Source organism: Tiliqua scincoides, chromosome 1, assembly GCF_035046505.1.
Source record: "Tiliqua scincoides isolate rTilSci1 chromosome 1, rTilSci1.hap2, whole genome shotgun sequence".
NCBI lineage: Eukaryota > Metazoa > Chordata > Lepidosauria > Squamata > Scincidae > Tiliqua > Tiliqua scincoides.
Genome location: NC_089821.1, coordinates 302,425,743 through 302,445,134, shown reverse-complemented (window position 1 = coordinate 302,445,134; position 19,392 = coordinate 302,425,743). Strand labels below are relative to the sequence as shown.

Genomic DNA, 19,392 nt, shown 5'->3' with positions numbered 1-19,392 from the left:
GTACAAGTGAGCTCTCGCCTCTCTCTTCCCCCCCCCCCCCGGTTCTATAGGTGGCTCTAGGGCAGCAGTTCACTGTTCAGAAACAGAATGTTGCTAGTCCAGTTCTGAAAATGCTTCTGATTGGAGTCAGTAAATCCAATATGATCTTAAACAATCTGGACACCCCCAAACTGCTAACTAGGAAGTACGTTAGTACAAATATCCTTAAGCTTGATCCACAATTTAGGCTCAACTTTTTTCTCCTGTCAATGAGCTTGTAGGCCTGGCCAAGAGCCTGTGTACTGTCCCCTACCCCTCTGGGACTTGCATGTGAGTGCAGCTACTAAACAAGAGACCAGAGGAGCTGCTTTATAGGAATTGTATGTAGCAAAACCAGACTAAGGGTGCAATCCTAACCCCTTATGTCAGTGCTTTCCAGCACTGGCATAGCGGCACCAATGGGATGTGTGCTGCATCTTGCAGTTGGGTGTCACTTACGGAGGCCTCCTCAAAGTAAGGGAATGTTTGTTCCCTTACCTCAGAGCTGCATTGCCCTTATGTCAGTGTTGGAAAGCACTGACATAAGGGGTTAGGACTGCGCCCATAGTTGTTCTCTCTGTCTCACAGTTATAGGAGTCATGTAATGAAACTGACTGGCAGGATAGAGATGCAGGGAATTCTTCACACGGCACATAACATATGGGATTCATGACCACAAGATGTGCTGATGGCCACTAGTTTGGATGCTTTTAATAGTATAGGGCAAAGTCATGGGAGGTCAGTGGCTATTAGTCATTAGTCCATGTCAGTTATGGACTACCTCCAGGTTCTCTGACTTTGAATATCAGCTGCAGGGAACTCTTCTTCTCTTGCTTTTAAGTTTCCAAGTGGTACCTGTGGGAAATAACATTCTGGACTACATAGACCTTGATCTGGTTCAAGAGGATTATTTTATATTTTGTTCTTAATTTTAGCTCAGCTGATGTAGTTAATATGGAAAATAATTGTCAATGGACGGTGGTTACTTATGATGGAAAAATCTTATAAACTAAGGGCACAATCCTAAGCAGGTCTATTCAGAAGTAAGTCCTATTGTGTTCAATGGAACTTACTCCCAGGAAAGTGAGGATAGGATTGCAGACTAAGCCAAGTTTTTATTTTATGTAATTTCTTGGAGACGCCAGTGAAATGTCACATGAACACCTAACTGCCCCTCAAAATCAGGCAAGAAGTCTTGATCTAAACGAGCAGTCCACTGTATATGTAGCATCAAAGCAAAACTGGGAGCAGGAAAAGAGGAATGATGAACCATCCTGATGTCTAAATTCCCAATATATTTTTGTTGCAAAATATTACAGGCAACACATTTAGGCTGCAATCCTTTAAAAAAAAATTTTTTTTTTATTAACACACACAAACATACAAACATATAACATACATTTAGGAGTGCTAAATACCATATACCATTACTAATTAATTATACTATTATCTCCTAATCTACTTACTCATCTATTTCTACCTCTCATTGATTTATCCATTTATTTATATAATATACAATAAATTTTCCCTAATGCCCTATACTATATTTTCTAAATATTCACTTTCTACCAAGCGTAAACTAACTTCAGTTGCTCATTAATATTAAAACAAAATAATCTAATTACCAAAATTACCACCTCAGCTATTTCAACTCCAATCTAATTACACTTTTTTTCTTTGACATAATAACCACATATAAAACAATTCTTCCCCATGTTTACATTACCAGCTATATTTTTTTTAATACATTCTAATTCATATTTATCAATTTCATACGTATTCTTTTTTTTTTCTTCAAAAAAATTTGGTCCATTGTTATTAGCTGAATAAATCCTCCAATTTTCTTTAACCCTCAGATTACCCCCCAGGGTTCTTTTTGTTTCTTACTTTCCATTTTTTCTCCTGTAATATCTTTAATAATTTATCTCTATAACAGAATCTGATAGATCCACACTTTCTTATATAGGGTGTGTTCATTCTTCCAGTTAACTGGGATATATTTTCTCCTTCTTGTTCCAACAAAGTTTGTGATTTGTGCACTCCTGTTACTCTGTCCATCTTATCTTTCTTGATCTCCATCAGCGCCTCTTCTTCATCCTGTGACAAAAAAGGGAAAATTTAATGGCCAGGTAACATCTGAACAAGGAAAGTGCCTGCTTGTAGCCATGCTGTTAGGCCCAAGTGCCAGGCCCCAGCTGTAACCAACTTCCAATTAGTGCATACCAGGCTTGGGAGAACTGTGGAGGAGGCTGCTTCACAGGGCCCTCTGATATCGTACCAAGCTACCAAGTGGGCTTCAAGGCCAACTTGATTAACAACAGCGTTCAGCTGTGAATGTCTCAGGTTGGGAGGGGGGATTCCACCATGAGTAAGATGGCTTGTGGCACGTCCACCTCTCGAATTTTCGACTGGAACCGAGTTCCGATTGGTGGATGGGTCAGGAGACCTATAAAGGTGAGGGAGAAGAGTTTCTGTGTTCTAACTTTGTCTCTGGCTGAGGGGGCCTGAGATCCTTGGCAAGAGCGACCCAACTTGTCTGCAGCAAGTTGGGTCAGATTGGACTTTGGAAAGCTAAAACTTTGGTGAGTGATAGTTAGAGTTAGGAGTTAGTTGTTATTGTTTTATTAGGCTGGGTGTTGTATTGTATTGGTGTGCTTTTCTCTAAATTCCTAAACTTTTGACTGATGCAGTGCTGTCTGTATAACTATGCTTTAAACATTTATTCAATAAATCCTACTTATTACAACTGACTGGATTATTGGGATTGGAGAAGCCACAGGGACTGGTTGTGAGAGGCAATCCAGTGTGTCTGGGGTGTACCCTGGGGGGCTGGGGTACGACTCAGGGGAAGGTTCCCCAAATTTGACCTGGCTACCAGGATTGCAAGCTCTGCGGTTTAAGAGCTATTTGGCAACCAGTCTTGGACAGACCTGCGGGTGCCAAGTGACCATAAGGGTTTATGGCCACTTGATCACCCTGAAAGTAATAAAGAGATTACACGGCCGTTAAGGAGTGTGGTCTGACGTCCTTCACATGTCCTGTTGATCATCCTGTTGATTTTCCTCCTTGTCTGCTTTTTCGCTCGCTTGTTTATCTTCTGCTTGTTTCTTCACATCTTCCAATTGTTCCTTACATACATTTATCTGTTGGGAAAGAGTCTCCAGACTGGCTTGAATCTGCGAGGACCAGCTCAGCTGTTGTCGCTCCATAACAAGCAATCTCTCCGTATTAATCAAGATTTTCTGTATCGACATTTCTGGAACAGAATCCATTTTGCAATTGCTCTCTAGTCCACTAGATGTCCACAACGTATTATTATCCTTTCTTCCACCATGTCATTACTACTCTGCCATCCGAATTTCTTACATACCTCTTGCAGATAACAGTCCAGTGCAGTTAACGGAGAGAGAAACAAAACGCAAGAAAACAGTCTCACCGTCTCTGGTGCAGAGAAAACAAAGCTCTTTCAAATCTAATGAGAATTGTATTTATATCCAATTATGTCCAAGAATAATTCTGGATTTTAGTTTACACCCAAATTATAGCTGTAATTATAATCCACCACCAATTTATTCCACGACAGAGAAGAAGAGCACTTTCAACCGCCTTAAAAAGTCTCTTGTTAACGCCTCCAATATATCCAGGGCTTTTAGCCAAATCAGTCAATCAGAGCCAGGGACAATATTAACACTTACTTATCTTAAATTTCCAGCTTAAACTTTACACTTCATGCTTTTTTTTCTTCCTCCATATGGCATCTCAGCACGGACCCAGTAGCTTGATTGCAGATTACTGCACCTCCCCCAATACTGTCACAAACGGTTAGATTTATCTGAAAGCCCCCCACACACACACCCCCGGGTCGGGCTTTCAGTTTCCCAGATACCTGCACCGATGAGGATCTTGTCTCTCCTAACAAAGATCTTCAGGTCCTCTTCAGACCTGCAGTATTTGGGGGAAAACAGTCTCCCAGGAGCTCCTGGGGGCATGTCTGTTCCACTGTTGGCTCCTCCTCCTCTCTAGGCTGCAATCCTATATGCACATAGCTATGAGTAAGTTTCATTAAACTCAGCAGAACTTACTTCTGAGTAGCCATGCATAGAATTGCACCATCTATGATAAACATCTGTTCTAATGTTGGTAGACATAAATGCAGTCAAAATCTGGGCAACAAATATTGGCTAAAGCAAAACAAAGCTTAAAGTTTCAGCTGGCTGTTGTCCAACAGCTATGCAAGTGGTATAAACTCAGTCTGGTGGAAATAATCTTTTGTGACTGCTCCCCACCCCCTCCTGAAACAATGTTTTGTGGACCATCTGCTTTAGGCTTCATGGATATGTTGGGTTTATGCCAGGAAATCTCCTCTTTTGTCATGTGGGACTAAACATGGACTATTTTTACTCCTGCCAGTGGCTAGTCCAGCTCTGACAAATTCACAAGGTAAAGTCAGACAATGAGGACATTCTTTTACAAAAATAGATACAGTACCATTCAGTATGCATGAACACACCGACTGCCTGTACACACACACAACAAAAGTGGCAAGCCTGTAAGGAATTGTAGGCTGGGGGGAAATAAAAAATGAGTGCAAAATTCCCCCCCCCCACCATAGCACAATAGTGCAAAACTGCTAAGCTCTGGATCTACATATGTATCATCCTGCACACCTGGCCCTGAACACAGGGTGACCATCTACGAAGGACACAGTGTCTAAACCTTTAACCATTGTATAGAAGAGTGAATTTTGGCAGGTGCAGCTCAGCATGGAAGGGTTTAAAAAATTGCACCTGCCAAAATTCACTCTGCTATACAATGGTTAAAGGTATAGGCATTGTGTCCTCCACTGTATCTGGTCACCCTGTCTGAACCTTACAGTCTTGAACCACAGTTACAGCACTGATTGCTGATGTTGGGGCTAACCCCTTGCTGATCTCCAGAGGGTGAGCAGTAAAGAAACCATTCCTCCCCTGCCATTTGCTTACGGGAGGGGTAGAAAAGAATATGCTAACACTGTCTAGTCTTGGGGTGGGGGAGATCCTCTGAGAGGAAACCCACTCAATCATAGGGAGTGCAGGAGAGGCAGCAGCATCCTTCTCCTCTTGCATGAGAGGTATGCACCACCTCAAGAAGGTGTGCACTGGGTTGCAGGGATCAGTCTGATGGCTCCCCCACTGACCTGGCCCACTCCCAACATTAGCTGTGTTCATTCTTCTTATGGGGTCTGACTCCTTTATGGCTTAAAAATTCTTTGAATTACTTTGAATTGGAGAAACATTTTTCTTTCTATCCTAATTAACGTTCCCCACAGGCTTTTTAAGCTGGAAAATGGCCAGTGCTGTTAAATGCTTATAGCACTGTGCTCCTGGTGGGACCAGGCCTCATGCTGTTCATTGCTTAATCCTGCTGAGATACTATACCATAAACTGTTAAGTGCTGGATCAGACCACTCCCCTCCCCCTATTTTTCAGAAAGTAGGTTTTTTTCTCTAAGCATTGTTGTTGGCAACCTTCAGTCTCGAAAGACTATGGTATCACGCTCTGAAAGGTGGTTCTGGAACAGCGTCTAGTGTGGCTGAAAAGGCCGATTCGGGAGTGACAATCCCTTCCACACCGGGCCAAGTGCAATCTGTCCCTGGTCTGTCTCCCTGGCTATGGGCCTTCCTTCTTTGCCTCTTTGCCTCAGACTGTTGGCCAAGTGTCTCTTCAAACTGGGAAAGGCCATGCTGCACAGCCTGCCTCCAAGCGGGCCGCTCAGAGGCCAGGGTTTCCCACTTGTTGAGGTCCACTCCTAAGGCCTTCAGATCCCTCTTGCAGATGTCCTTGTATCGCAGCTGTGGTGTACCTGTAGGGCGCTTTCCTTGCACACTTTCCTTCCTTTCTCCTTCTCCATAGAGGAGATCCTTTGGGATCCGGCCATCATCCATTCTCACGACATGACCGAGCCAACGCAGGCGTCTCTGTTTCAGCAGTGCATACATGTTCCAGGACTGTGTTGTTTGGAACTTTGTCCTGCCAGGTGATGCCGAGAATGTGTTGGAGGCAGCACACGTGGAAAGCGTTCAGTTTCCTCTCCTGTTGTGAGCGAAGAGTCCATGACTCGCTGCAGTACAGAAGTGTACTCAGGACGCAAGCTCTGTAGACCTGGATCTTGATATGTTCCGTCAGCTTCTTGTTGGACCAGACTCTCTTTGTGAGTCTGGAAAACGTGGTAGCTGCTTTACCGATGCATTTGTTTAGCTCGGTATCAAGAGAAAGAGTGTCGGAGATCGTTGAGCCAAGGTACACAAAGTCATGGACAACCTCCAGTTCATGTGCAGAGATTGTAATGCAGGGAGATGAGTCCACATCCTGAACCATTAAGCATTACCATTAAGCATTAAGCAGAGCATCCTGAACCTCTAAGCATTACAAAGTGGGAAAAGAGATAATGAAGAATAAGAGGGTAATATATATTGGAAATAATGTCATCATGTCTCGAAAGACTATGGTATCGTGCTCTGAAAGGTGATTCTGGAACAGCGTCTACTGTGGCTGAAAAGGCCAATTCGGGAGTGACAGTCCCTTCCACACCAGGAGCAAGTGCAGTCTGTCCCTGGTCTGTCTCCCTGGTTATGGGCCTTCCTTCTTTGCCTCTTTGCCTCAGTCTGTTGGCCAAGTGTCTCTTCAAACTGGGAAAGGCCATGCTGCACAGCCTGCCTCCAAGTGGGCCGCTCAGAGGCCAGGGTTTCCCACCTGTTGAGGTCCACACCTAGAAAAACTTACTTTACTTTTTACAGAGTTTGATGGTCTCGGGTATATAAACAAACATTCTGTAATAAGGGAGTTGCAATAACAGACACATTCATAAGAGCCTTTAGTTAAGCCTTAATCGGCCTCTTCATTCCCTCTGCTCCTCCTTTATTCCAGTGAAATGAATACTTCAATGGAGCAATCTAATGAATACTAGGAAATAAAAACGCAATGGAAATGCAATAACCATTTCTCATCACAGCAGAAACCAGCTAGATTTACAAACAATTTAACCATTACTAAAATAACTGCTTTATTGTAGCATTGTAAAAAGAGTCACCATCATTTAGAACAGACACCTTAGAGATAATTGGTTGTGGGGTTTTTCCCCCCTTACAAAGAGGGTTATTTAAAGCCCTGCTGGAAATCAAATCTGCATTTTTGTTACCTCTGTGGACAGTCAATGTCAAAGTTTCTTTTGGTGTAGATCAGGGGTGTCCAAAGTTTTTGGCAGGAGGGCCACATCATCTCTCTGACATTGTGTTGGGGGCCAGGGAAAAAAAGAATTAATTTACATTTAAAATTTGAATAAATTTACATAAGTTTACATAAATGAATATATTAAAGATGAACTTATATGAACGAATGAAGGTCTTGCAATAGCTCAAGGCCTATAAAAGGCCTGGCACAAAGCAAGGCCAACCTTTCCTTCGCTGCCACTGCTGCATCACAGATGTGAAACAGAGAGCAGTGGAGGAAGCCCTCATTCCACAGCTCGCACGAGAGTTCAAACAGTTGCCCTCACGTTGAAAGCAGTTGCGTCGAGCCAGTGCGGGCTCCATCAAATCTCCTTAGGGCCAGAGGCTCATTGGAGACTGGGGGCTCCCTGAGGGCCGCATTGGTAGTCCTCGAGGGCCGCAAATGGCCCCAGGGCCAGGGTTTGGGCACCCCTGGTGTAGATGACTATTACAGCTGCACAGCAGCTGCAAAATTATTTTGAAAAATCCATGAGGAAGTCTTTTTTCACAAATCCTTTGATGTATGACTTATTAAAGTAATTGTAATGTAGACACCAATAATTATTAAACAGTGTGTTATCTTATGCTTATGAAAAAATTGAGTTGGAAGAAGTTCTTTGCTGCACAGAGGAAGAATAATTATCTTTATACGTTAGGATGGTTTCGGTGAGTCATCATTCCAAAAGGATTACTTTAATAATTCATGGCACTATTTCTACACATTTTGCTTTGGGATAATTTATCCATCTTGCAATAAATTATGTATCAGTGATTTACAGTAAAGGTGAAAAGATCTAAATGTATGAAAGAGATCTGGAGACAATGTATCAGTACAAACATCCATATCAAAAAGATATATTTGGTAAATCTAAATTCTGGTCAGGTAGATCTGCATTATCCAATATTGTAAATCTTGGGCATGTCCCAGCCTATCCAATCCTATCCAACTTTCCAAAACAGATGCAGCCACAATGCAGCCCTGAGGTAAGTGAACAAATGTTCCCTTATCTTGAAGAGAACTCTGTGACTGCTGCCCTCCACTGCAGGATACAGCACACACCCCATTGGCATGACTGTATCAGCGCTGGAAAGTTGGAGAGGATTGGGCCCTACATCAGGCATTTTAAAGTCCCATGAATTTTAATGATAGAGATAAAAATATGCTTTATTTTTAAAATCTTAAAATTTTTAAAATACTTAAAATCACTGGGACTTTAAGGTGCTTAACTTTTAAATGGATAATGTCCTTCCATTTTGAAACAGAAATGGGTAGCCCTCCTGCTTAGATTTAGTGCCTCAAGCTCTAATATTGTGTTGGATTCTGAACAGGGTCACCTCTATCAGCTTGAAATCTTCATTTGGTGCAAACTGCAATAGCCTGTCCTTTGATAGTGGTGGATTATTGCTTTTCTAAAAGCCATATTCAATGCACAAGATGGACATTTTGTATGAATATGTTGATAATTCAAATGTGTTGATAACTTCCTGATAATTCAGATAAATTGTAAATATTCATCCAAGTCTAGCTTGGCAGACCCATGTATTCAGTTGCAATGTCAGCAACTCTGATGTCACAGTACCATCTATTTCTCCTTTGAGTTTTTCTATTTTTCCTGAATTTTTACAGGTATCACTGAAGCCCACATGTAATAAAGTAACCCTTTGTTGTGGAAGTTATACAAGCCTTCCTTCGTTGTTTTCTGTATGGAAATAGATAAAACTAAGAAAAGATCCTGGGACACAAAACACCAGGCAGCTTCCGAAGGGGATCCATCAATGAAATGTTGCCAGCATTTAGGGCAAAGGCACTAGATGCAGCTGTTAGCTTGAACTGAAATACAGGTCCAGCCTCCTAGTCCGTGGATTCAGGATCGATGGATTTAACTCACCACTGGTTCTGAACCTGTGGTGGAAGTCTAGACCTGAGCTAGACGTGCCCAGATGTGTTCTCCATTCAATCCCAGAAGGCTTTCTGATACCTGTAGAGGCCATGCGCAGCCTCTGTGGGCCTCAGAAAGCCCCCCAGAGGTATTTAAAAGACACTTCCAATTTTCGTGAAAACCAGAAGTGCCCTTGCAATGCTTCTGGAGGGCACGTGAGGCCTCTATGGGCCTTAGAATGGCTCCTGCTGCGTCCAGAGGCCCTATTGGACTGCAACCCATGGATTTAATTATTTGTGGGTTTTGGTATCCGCAGGTGGTGGGTTACTGATCTGGTTACTGATCCCCCACGGATACCAAGGTTCAACCTGTATATATGTTGACAATAGCTGTGATAGCAGAAAAAAAAAATGGAATACAGTAAATTTTGGGGGAGGGTGAACAATCATCATCAGAAGCTCCGTTCATGCATTCAAAAAATGTATATTCCACTTTATCTTTAGTGAGAACTCACAGTGTCTATCAATACTTAAAACAATGATCAAATTTAAAACAAATAGTAGCAGCAGGGAAAAACAGGGTCACAACAGCAGGTCCTACTGAGCCAATAAATCAGACACACAAGTGTTAAAACTATGATTTACTTGAAACCAACACTAAAAGCAGTATCAATCTAGCCCAGCCTTTCCCAAAGTGTGGGTCATAAGCCCATGCAAGGAGGGCTATGGGCTGGGCCCTTTCCCTTGAATGGCCCCAAATAGGAGCCATTTCAAAAACATTGGGTGGCCACAGAGGCTTCTTCCGGATCACGCTGGGCCAGCAATCCACCCTACAGGCCTCTGCAGGTCTCAGAATGGCTGGTAGAAGACTCTAAAAGACACTTCAGGTTTTCAGACACAACTTCCAGTTTTTGGAGGCAAACTGGAAATGGCTTTCAGAAGCTTCTATGGGCCTGTGGAGGCCAATAGAGTGGGTCACCAGCTTGGCATGACCGAGAAAAGGTCTCCCCTGCAACCAGGAGCATCGCAACACACCATGGAAGAGGAGGTGGGTTGCGGCACCATTAAGATTGGAAGTTACAGATCTAGCTCCAAGGCTTTATGGAGGTCTGATATTAAACTGACACTTAAGATAGTGTTTTGGCCTGGCAAACCTATCCAGGGAGAAGATGCCACAAGGCTGATATCACTGCTGAAAAAGCTCTGTTCCTAGTGGATTAATGAAATTAAGACTAAATAAATACAAAGAGAAACACTTTCACTTACACAGTATTCATCATTTTATCATCAATATTAGGAGCAATGCCTAACAGCCCAATCCTGAGCTGCCGAGGGCGCCCAGGCTTGGCAGCACTGTGAACGGCTGCCGCAGGATCCTGCACACCCTGTACTACCGCGGGAGGCGCCTTGGGAGAAGGGGATTTTCATCCCCTTCTCCCAAGTAAGGTAAGCAGCCCTGCAATGGTAAAGGTAAAGGCACTTCTGTAGGGCACGGAGCCGTCCCAGAGTGCCTTGGATTCCATGGAGCAGAGCTCTGCAGACCCACCTCCCTCCCTCCCTGCATGCCTCCAGCCTGCCCCCCTCCCCGCGCCACGCCTCCCTGGCGCGCCTCTTCCCTGCCCTCTCTCCGCCTGCTGCCAGCCTCCCCCCTCCCCGGAACGCCTCCTCACTGCCCGCGTCCCCGCCCCCACCTACCGTGCCATGGCTCGGAGATCCAGGAGACCACTGAGCCGCGGAAGCTGGGCAACCGCCCCGCGCTAGCTCAGCACTGGGCTAGCATGAGCTGGAGCCCAGTGGTGAGGCTCGCAAACATTCCGTGCCGCCGAGCACATGATTGGGCTCTTAATCACCTTACGCTCTTTCAAAATTCCAGAGATGCTGTAATAGGTAACCCTGATAACTAAGAGTTCCATAAAATGACAACACAATTCTTAATTTAATTGTTTTATTAATGGAATTTAACAAATTTTCTAACTTTAAGTCTTTATACATTCAAGATTCATTGTTATTTTATCTCATTTCATCTTGCTTCCTAACTTATGCAGCTCTCTTAAATACAATTTGATGCTTTCCCTTCTTGCACAAAAATATAATGATGGAGAAAAAAAGGAAATGTGGGTTGATGTTCATTCCGTAAACTTAGGGAATGATGTTTCCACTCTAGTTCCTGTCAGGGATGATTAAAAACTACTGCTTTATGGAAGTTCGATAGGTGCAAGTCTATAAATTGCATTTAACAAACTATATTGGCACAAAAATGCCACACTATATAGAACATTTTAAATGCTATCAAATTTTCTTACCATTTTAGCATGGCAGACAAGCAGTCACAGGGGATCAGAACAGCTATTTCCAGGTCGCACCAAGGTTGTGACCCCTCCCTTCACCCCTGGCATCCAGAATGCAATGTGGAACTATTTAATCACTTGTGTGTTGCATTCTTTTGAGCTAAAAGGCCAAGGGAGGGGGTTGCTTGCCTTGGCACAACCCGAATATAGCTGTTCTAATCCCCTGAGACTGCCTGCCTGCCACTCTGCTGCTCTACAATGGTAAGAAAAGTGGTTTTAAACCATGATTTAAAGGGACACATTTTTAAAAAGCAGATTTCACTATTCACAGTTTTCTGCATCTGTGGGAGTTCTGGAAATGGAACCTCCGCAGATGCCGAGGGTTGACCGGTATATAAATGCCCAAATTCCCTGCAAAAGGTGTATATCCTTCCATGTGCTAGTGGGAAACAAATGCAAATTGAAATGTTGTTTAAAAAGAACATTACTGCTGTATCTAGGCACAGTCTAACAGACAGGCCGGGTAAGATTCTAACTTGATTTACAATGTTCACCAAACAGAACAATGTACATAAATCAGCTGACGAACAGAGCAACAACTTTCGTTACTCCTAATACAAAGAACACTTTTTGGAGTGTTGCCTTTCTAGAAACATGGGACAAATGCTACTGTGACCAAAGGTTAATCTAAATTTAATTAGCAAACTGAACTGATGCTTACATACACTCTTACAGCTCAGAGCAGTTACAATCATTCTGTTCCGCCCTGGGAGCAGGGTGAACAACAATTGGGAATACAAGGAAATAAAAATAAATCAGACATAAAAATATGATCTAAGCATTGGTAAAAGAGTATTTACTTGGCTTACAAGATTTCCAAGAGTGCCAAGAAGATTCTATGATGTAGTCATATTATAAATCAATTCAAAATAAATAATATATGCAAGCCCTATCAAATGTAATAAAGTTACTTAGAACAAATTTTGTATTCTGTTAGGATACTTAACAGAACTATACTCACTGTTAAAAATTGTGTTTTTGCACTTATGTCTTCATTTATACCATACATCTTTGGTTATAAAATACTACATACCACAAAACCATTCCCCCCCCCCCAAGAGATACTGGTAGTGTAGCTTTTGTGTGCTTCTCTCCTTACAGAAAATACAGCCAGAGTGGAACACCAACGTCAGCTAGCAGAGCAAGATAGCTTTTAATATGCTGGAACAGAGACAGATCCTCCACACCTGAGATAATGTTGCCATTAGACAGTTCTCATATTATGGTGTCTTTCAAATACAGTAGTAGAAAATATTGGGTGCTGTGACCAGAAACAGTGTCTATGTAGAGGAATAACCATCTCAGCTTTCATTCAGGTCGCTTCCAATATAATTATCCAAGAAACAGCCATAGCTGTAATTTAAATTCAGTAGTAGCAAAGCCTTCTATGAAATATACCTGGTGGTGTGACCTGCTAGTTTTCAGTTTTTGTCTTTTTAAATCCCAGTCTTTTCCATACTCTCTCAAGTGCCACTTGTCCCATGAATAAGGTGATGGTAAAATTCCGTTTGTACCAGTCCCTACATTTCAGAACCAGGGAGACATAGCAGCAAAACCACACCATTAGCCATTCTGAAAAATGTTAGTAAGACACAGCAAGAAAACAACGTTTTGAAAAAACTTGTCCTGAGCTACAGTTTTTCTTCACCTAATTAAATCCAAAATTGTCTCAAAACATTTCTGCAGGTATTCAATATTATGCTCAAAACAAACCAAGTCACAATACTGTATGCATGATACATGAACAAAAGTGTTTATGAAAGCAGGCACACATCCATGCATGCAGCTTCTATATTAATCAATCAAATACAGCGAAAGAATATATCAACAATTTAATACTGTGTTTATATGTCAGGGGAAAAAAAACAACACCCTTCACCATACACTTATTTGTCTCTGACTGGTATTTGGTGTTTTTCCCTTCCTCCCAAAGCTTTCTTCATGTGTTTGCCTTATTAGATGGTGGGCCTATGAAGAGGACTATGCCTTTTTAATTTTTTATGGCACTTAGGTATAATAGGCACAATATAAATAATAAATTGTGATGAAGCAAACATTCTGATTCTTAAGGAACCTTGCCCAACAAATCTAGATTGATCTTTTGGCTTGAGTTCAGATGCAAACTAGATAGGCAGGCCTGCCATCATTTAGGTCCAAAGTGGGTAGATGAGAACTTGGAATCTACTGGAATCTAATGGGGTTTCTGACTCCATTTAACAATTGTTGTTGGCAACCTTCAGTCTCAAAAGACTATGGTATCGCGCTCTGAATGGTGGTTCTGGCACAGCGTCTAGTGTGGCTGAAAAGGCCAATTTGGGAGTGACAATCCCTTCCACACTGGGAGCAAGTGTAGTGTGCCCCTGGTCTGTCTCCCTGGCTATGGGCCTTCCTTCTCTGCCTCTTTGCCTCAGTCTGTTGGCCAAGTGTCTCTTCAAACTGGGAGAGGCCATGCTGCACAGCCTGCCTCCAAGCAGAACGCTCAGAGGCCAGGGTTTCCCACTTGTTGAGGTTCATTCCTAAGGCTTTCAGATCCCTCTTGCAGATATCCTTGTAGCGCAGCTGTGGTCTACCTGTAGGGCGCTTTCCCTGCACAAGTTCTCCATAGAGGAGATCCTTTGGGATTCGGCCATCGCCCATTCTCACATATGTAACAAACATACATATATGCCATGGCTGGCCTTATGGAAATTGCTTAAATCTAAGTCTAAGCATTCCGCACTTATAAAAAAGGAGCATTAATTGATTAACTTTGACCAGGTCTTTGTGCAGCAATGATGATCAGTTTAAGAGTTTTGTGTTACAATCTCTGATCTGCAGTAACTCTGATTCAGATCCGTATTTCTACATACAGGTTGTCCTCACCATACAGGTTGCCTATTGTACACACAGAGTACAATAGGCAACAAGTAGTACAATAGGCAACAAGCTCCAGACAAGTTTGAGGCATTTTACATTAGGCTTTGCTCCCTACTTTGCACATGATTCAGTTTGCTGAACTGTGGGGTTCCAGTAGAAAACAAAGTGGAATCCACAACCCTGAAGTTTGCCTACCCCTGAGTATATGCCTACACTCATAAATACTTTTACTCCAAAATCAATTCATGTGACATTAACTGGACTCACTTCTACATAAATACATACAAGACCTGGGTGTTAATTTCTATAATTGTAAAAATACATTCCATTCACTCCAAAAAATGATTATAATAATTATGTTCCTGTAAAACTGCAATTAGTGCAGAATGTGGAGGCTTGAGTGGTTATGAGGGCCAGAAAATATGTCTTGGCTGGACCACTGCTTCAGCAGCTACATTGGCTGCCCATTCACTTCCGGTCCCAAATCAAGGTGCTAGTTCTAACCTTTAAGGTCCTCCATGGTCTGGGTCCAGGCTATCTGAAAGACACCTCCTTCCATACATTCCAGCCCACCCTCTTAGGTCATCTGAAGGGGCTCTTCTATGTGTGCAGCCTTTGCCCCAAGTGAGAGGGGTGGCAGCTTGGGGGCAAGCCTTTTCTGTAGTGGCGCCACAACTATGGAATTCCCTCCCAGGGAAACTGAGGACTACTCCCATTCTCGTGGCTCTTCGGCGAGGGCAAAAACATACCTGTTTCATCTGGCATTTTATTACTGAATGGATATTTGCCCTCTATGCCTCTCAAATACTACTGCCTCCTGGACCCATGGATCCAATAATTGTTAGCTTTTGCTCTGTTTTGGTTATGTTCCACTGCGTAATGTAAAAATTAATATTTTTAATGCCTTATCTGTTGTTTTTACCTGTTGCTATACTTTGTACTTGACTATAAAACTTTGTTAGCTACCTTGGGCATTTGCTTTGGAATGGGAAAGGCATGATATAAACAAACATTTTAAAATGCTGCATAAAAGGTCCATTAAGGAGAAAAAGGGGATATTCAAGGAGTATCTCTTCCTGCATGAGCCCACTTACAAGCTGAGGTCTAGTCAGTCAACCTGCTTTCTATAGGACAAGCCCAGGGGGCAGTAACCAAGATTTCATAGCAACAGTTTAAGAAGTTTCCTCTCTATCGTCCTTCAAAAAGGGCATGGTAGGTTGTCAGGTAGGTTGAATCTTCTGTGGCTGTTTTGCCAATGTCTGATATTATTGTGGTTTGTGAAATGTAAACTGCTTTTACATTTCTGGAACAGATCATCAAAATATTTTAATAAATAAATGTTCTCACCTGTTATAGTGCAGATGCTTTTTGAAGTTTTTCCTTAAAAAAACTTTGTAAAATTCAGCCATTTCTTCTGGAGTCAGTATTGCTTTCTGGCCTAATGGGAAAAAAATTCCAAGTTAGCAAAACATTTTAATCCTGCCTCTACATGAATTTAAACACAATCTCTTGCATGCATGAACAACTAATATACAATTGGACATGAACCTAGGAGTCTGTGGCTGCAGTCTCACTTTTGCTAAGGGCTTCTTCTATGACCGTGCGCAATTCACAATCTTTCAGCCTTCTTTCTCTGTGTGTAAGAAGCCCTATGCAGACTGGGGTCACACTACTTGAAGAATCACAAGTCTACCAAGGCCAGAGTGACAGAGGCTTTACAGTGTGAAGGTCAAACCAAATACTAACCCAAACCATATTCTGTACCAAAAATATGAACAGATGCATTTTGTGAAGCACTACAGATGTAATACAAGCATGTGCTCTGCTACATTGCATAAAACTAAAAATCCAAAGCTAATTTGAAACTTGCCTTGGAGAAATTACAGTGAAATACAAGTACAATGATATGACTAACCTTTTTCATCTCTTAGTTCTAGACCTTTGGCTTTCAATCTGGCACAAACAAATTCTTCTTTTTCCTAAAATAGGATTGAGACATCTTATAATATAGAGGTTTTTAGCATATTTGATTGGCATGATTTCCATCTTTCCCATATATGATTTCAGATGCTTTTTCAGGCTTGGATCCAAAGGAATTTTTCTGCTAACAAAAAGCAACTTCTGCACATGGGAGGACTGTTTCCAACTTAGTAGAGCAACTGAAAGTGATGGCAAATCCTCTGTTTGGGCAAGCTCTTGTAGAAGGCTTTGCTCAAGGTTATTTTCAAACCCTTTTTATGGCCCACTGGAGTCTGTATGCTACTGGTTGCACCTTCTCACCATCTTACTCATATTGCAATGCAATTCCTGATATGCTGTGGTTCTGCACCACAAGACGTTTTCCACTGGCACTCACAAAAACTTTGTGGAACAGTACTGTACTAAACCATTAGAATTATTTCAGGAAATTTATAACATTTTTCCACCACCCCAAAAATGGAGTCCAAAATACCTTACAATAAAACAAACCAGATAAACACAACAAACAACAAATAGAATAAACATAATAATACTGCAGTAGAGTCACAATAAAAAAGCAGGATCTTCTCTTTTATAAAGACCAGCTCACTGTTCTTTGGATCCAAGCTAATTAGCCTACAACCCATTCCTTACACAAAATAGCTGATGAACAGTGCAATCCGGTGCATGACTACTCAGAGGTCCCGTTTAGCTTAATGACACTTGCTCCCAGCTAAGTATGTACAAGAATGAAAACTAGAGCACCCTCAATTGGGCCTTAAAGTTACACTACATGACAACTGCAGAAAAACTAACAGACAGCTCTTCTCAACAATTCCCATTGCAAACTCTTAATCCCAGCACCACCTGGTGGCTTTGTTCTTCCCCTACATGCTCACCTTTCGAAAGGATACATTCTGGTTTGCCCAGAAATGCTGATTCCAAGCTTGAGTTTCTTGTCTAAGCAATCTAAGTCTTCGTTCTGAAGAGGATTCATGCTTAGGAATATAAAACTTCACTGGTCGAAGGTTGGAACATCGATCAGGAGGACCAATCCAGTCATGGCAAGAATGTGCAGGAGGATGAAAACCTGAAGCCTTGGGGGAAACAAAGCAGTTGGGGCCTAGATGCATTTAAAAGAGGATTGGACCAATTTCTGGAGGAAAAATCCATCACATTACAAGCCATGATGTGTACGTGCAACCTCCTGATTTTTGTCTTGTGTGCTTCCTGAGGCATCTGGTGAGACACTGGGAGATACAGGAAGCTGGACTAGATGAGCCTTTGGCCTGATCAAGCACAGCTCTTCTTATGTTCTGATCTGTCCAATCCCCTTTAAGAGGTATCCAGGTCAGATGCCATAACCACATCCTGTGGCAAGGGGTTCCACAGAGTAACAACATGCTGGGTAAAGAAATATTTTCTTATGTCTGGTCTAACTCTGCTGACATTATTATTAAGGATATTTATATTATTATTATTAAGGATACTTACCCCTTCTAATTGGGTAAGAGGCACTTTTTCAAGTGGGTGCTCCTCTTTTTAGCAGGGGGAGAGTAACTGGCCCACCTCACACCAGCAGTGTCTTTTCTAGGGGCTGTTTGCTGGTGTTCTTTTGCATCTTTTTAGATTGTGAGGCCTTTTGGGACAGGGAACCATCAGTTATTTGATTTTTCTCTGTAAACCACTTTGTGAACTTTTAGTTGAAAAGCAGTATATAAATACTGTTAATACAATACAATTGGCATCCTTCAGTCTCGGAAGACTATGGTGTCACGCTCTGAATTGTGGTTCTGGAACAGAGTGTCCTCTCCAGTGCACGAAGCCTGGGTAAAGTAGGTATGGAGGATAGGCTGTTACCCATGCAGCAAATCCCCCCTCTCCACGTCGCTGAAATGGTCCAACAGAAAGGCAGAGGCCAATACGGTTGGTTCCAGCGGCGTCGCAGGAGTTGCCAGAACATGACTGTTTTCAGTCATGAACTGCCTCAGGGACTCCGGCTCCGGATTTTGCCTTGAGGTTGACTCCTGAAGCCTTTTCCATAACTGGATGTAGCCACAAGACAGTGGAGGTTTGGGATCAGAGTTTTCCTTCTCTCAGATGAGCTGCCTTCCCAGGCTGACGAGTCCCATCTACCCGGTGGCTGTTTAGTCGCCTCTTGCGACAAGTACAGCCAAACTGAGGGCCTATTCTTATCCCCAGCCCCCAGGGGTTAATAATAATAATTAGATACCGCTTTTCAACCAAAAGTAGTTTTCAATCCTGCTGACACAGAAAATGAATCCATAAATAATGGTTCCTGCCCCAAAGGACATACAATCTAAACAGAGATGCAGACACGACACCAACGACAGCCACTGGAACAGAAACTGGGCTGGGGTGAAGAGGGACAATTGCTCTCTCCCTGCCAAATAGAAGAGGACACCACTTTGCAAGGCGCTGTCATCAAGCTGTGCGTTGTAGCCCTCTGAATCAGTACCTCCCAGCTGCTAGTTGAGTTGGCAGAGGACATCCAGTGGCAGGTAGTTCCACAGACTAATGACATGCTGGGTTAGAAAGTGCTGGTGCTTTTGCTCCATAGAAACCCTTTTAAAGGCATCCAGGGCAGATGCCAACCCCACATCCAGTGGCAGGGAGTTCCACAGATCAATGAGGTGCTGGGTCACCTGTGATGGGGCTTTCCTCCATAGATCTGTCTAGTCCCCTTTTAAAAGCACCCAGGACAAATGCCAACCCCCCCATCCAGTGGCAGGAAGTTCCAAGGACCAATGACATGTGGCAGGGTGTTCCAAGGACCAATGATATCCTGGTCAAAGAGCTGCCTTCTTCTGCCTGCTCTCTCACCCTCCGGCCCTCCCATTACCCGGCTTCCAGGGGGCGGCGAGGGCACACGCCCACTCTCCGTCCCTCCAGCGTGCGGGAACCCCCCCGCAGAAGGCGAGCAGGACCAGCCGCGGTGGCACCACCCAAGCCCAGCGCGCCCGCCTGAGGGGAGGCGGTTGAACACAGCTGTGGCCATCTGTGCCTTGCGCATGCGCAGAAGCCTGCTAGCGCGGCTCGAGTCCTCACTCTCTATTTTACGCATG

The 19,392-nt window shown here is 43.0% G+C and overlaps 1 protein-coding gene across 3 annotated transcripts; it reads right to left on the bottom strand.

Moving 5' to 3' along the window:
- Positions 1-1,393: 1,393 nt before the first annotated feature.
- On the bottom strand, positions 1,394-19,349 carry COA8 (cytochrome c oxidase assembly factor 8). 3 transcript variants are annotated; one of them, XM_066629409.1, is made up of 6 exons: positions 19,170-19,349; positions 17,206-17,403; positions 16,263-16,326; positions 15,695-15,785; positions 12,890-13,011; positions 1,394-2,115 (listed from the first exon to the last, which is right to left on the bottom strand). In XM_066629409.1, the coding sequence occupies exons 1-5, from the start codon at positions 19,338-19,340 to the stop codon at positions 12,906-12,908; spliced, it is 630 nt and encodes a 209-aa protein (XP_066485506.1). In that variant the 5' UTR covers positions 19,341-19,349; the 3' UTR covers positions 1,394-2,115; positions 12,890-12,905. The 3 variants fall into 3 exon arrangements, with proteins under 3 accessions (XP_066485506.1, XP_066485514.1, XP_066485499.1); XM_066629417.1 differs by lacking the exon at positions 12,890-13,011; XM_066629402.1 differs by lacking the exon at positions 1,394-2,115 and having other exon boundaries at positions 11,103-13,011.
- Positions 19,350-19,392: the final 43 nt, after the last annotated feature.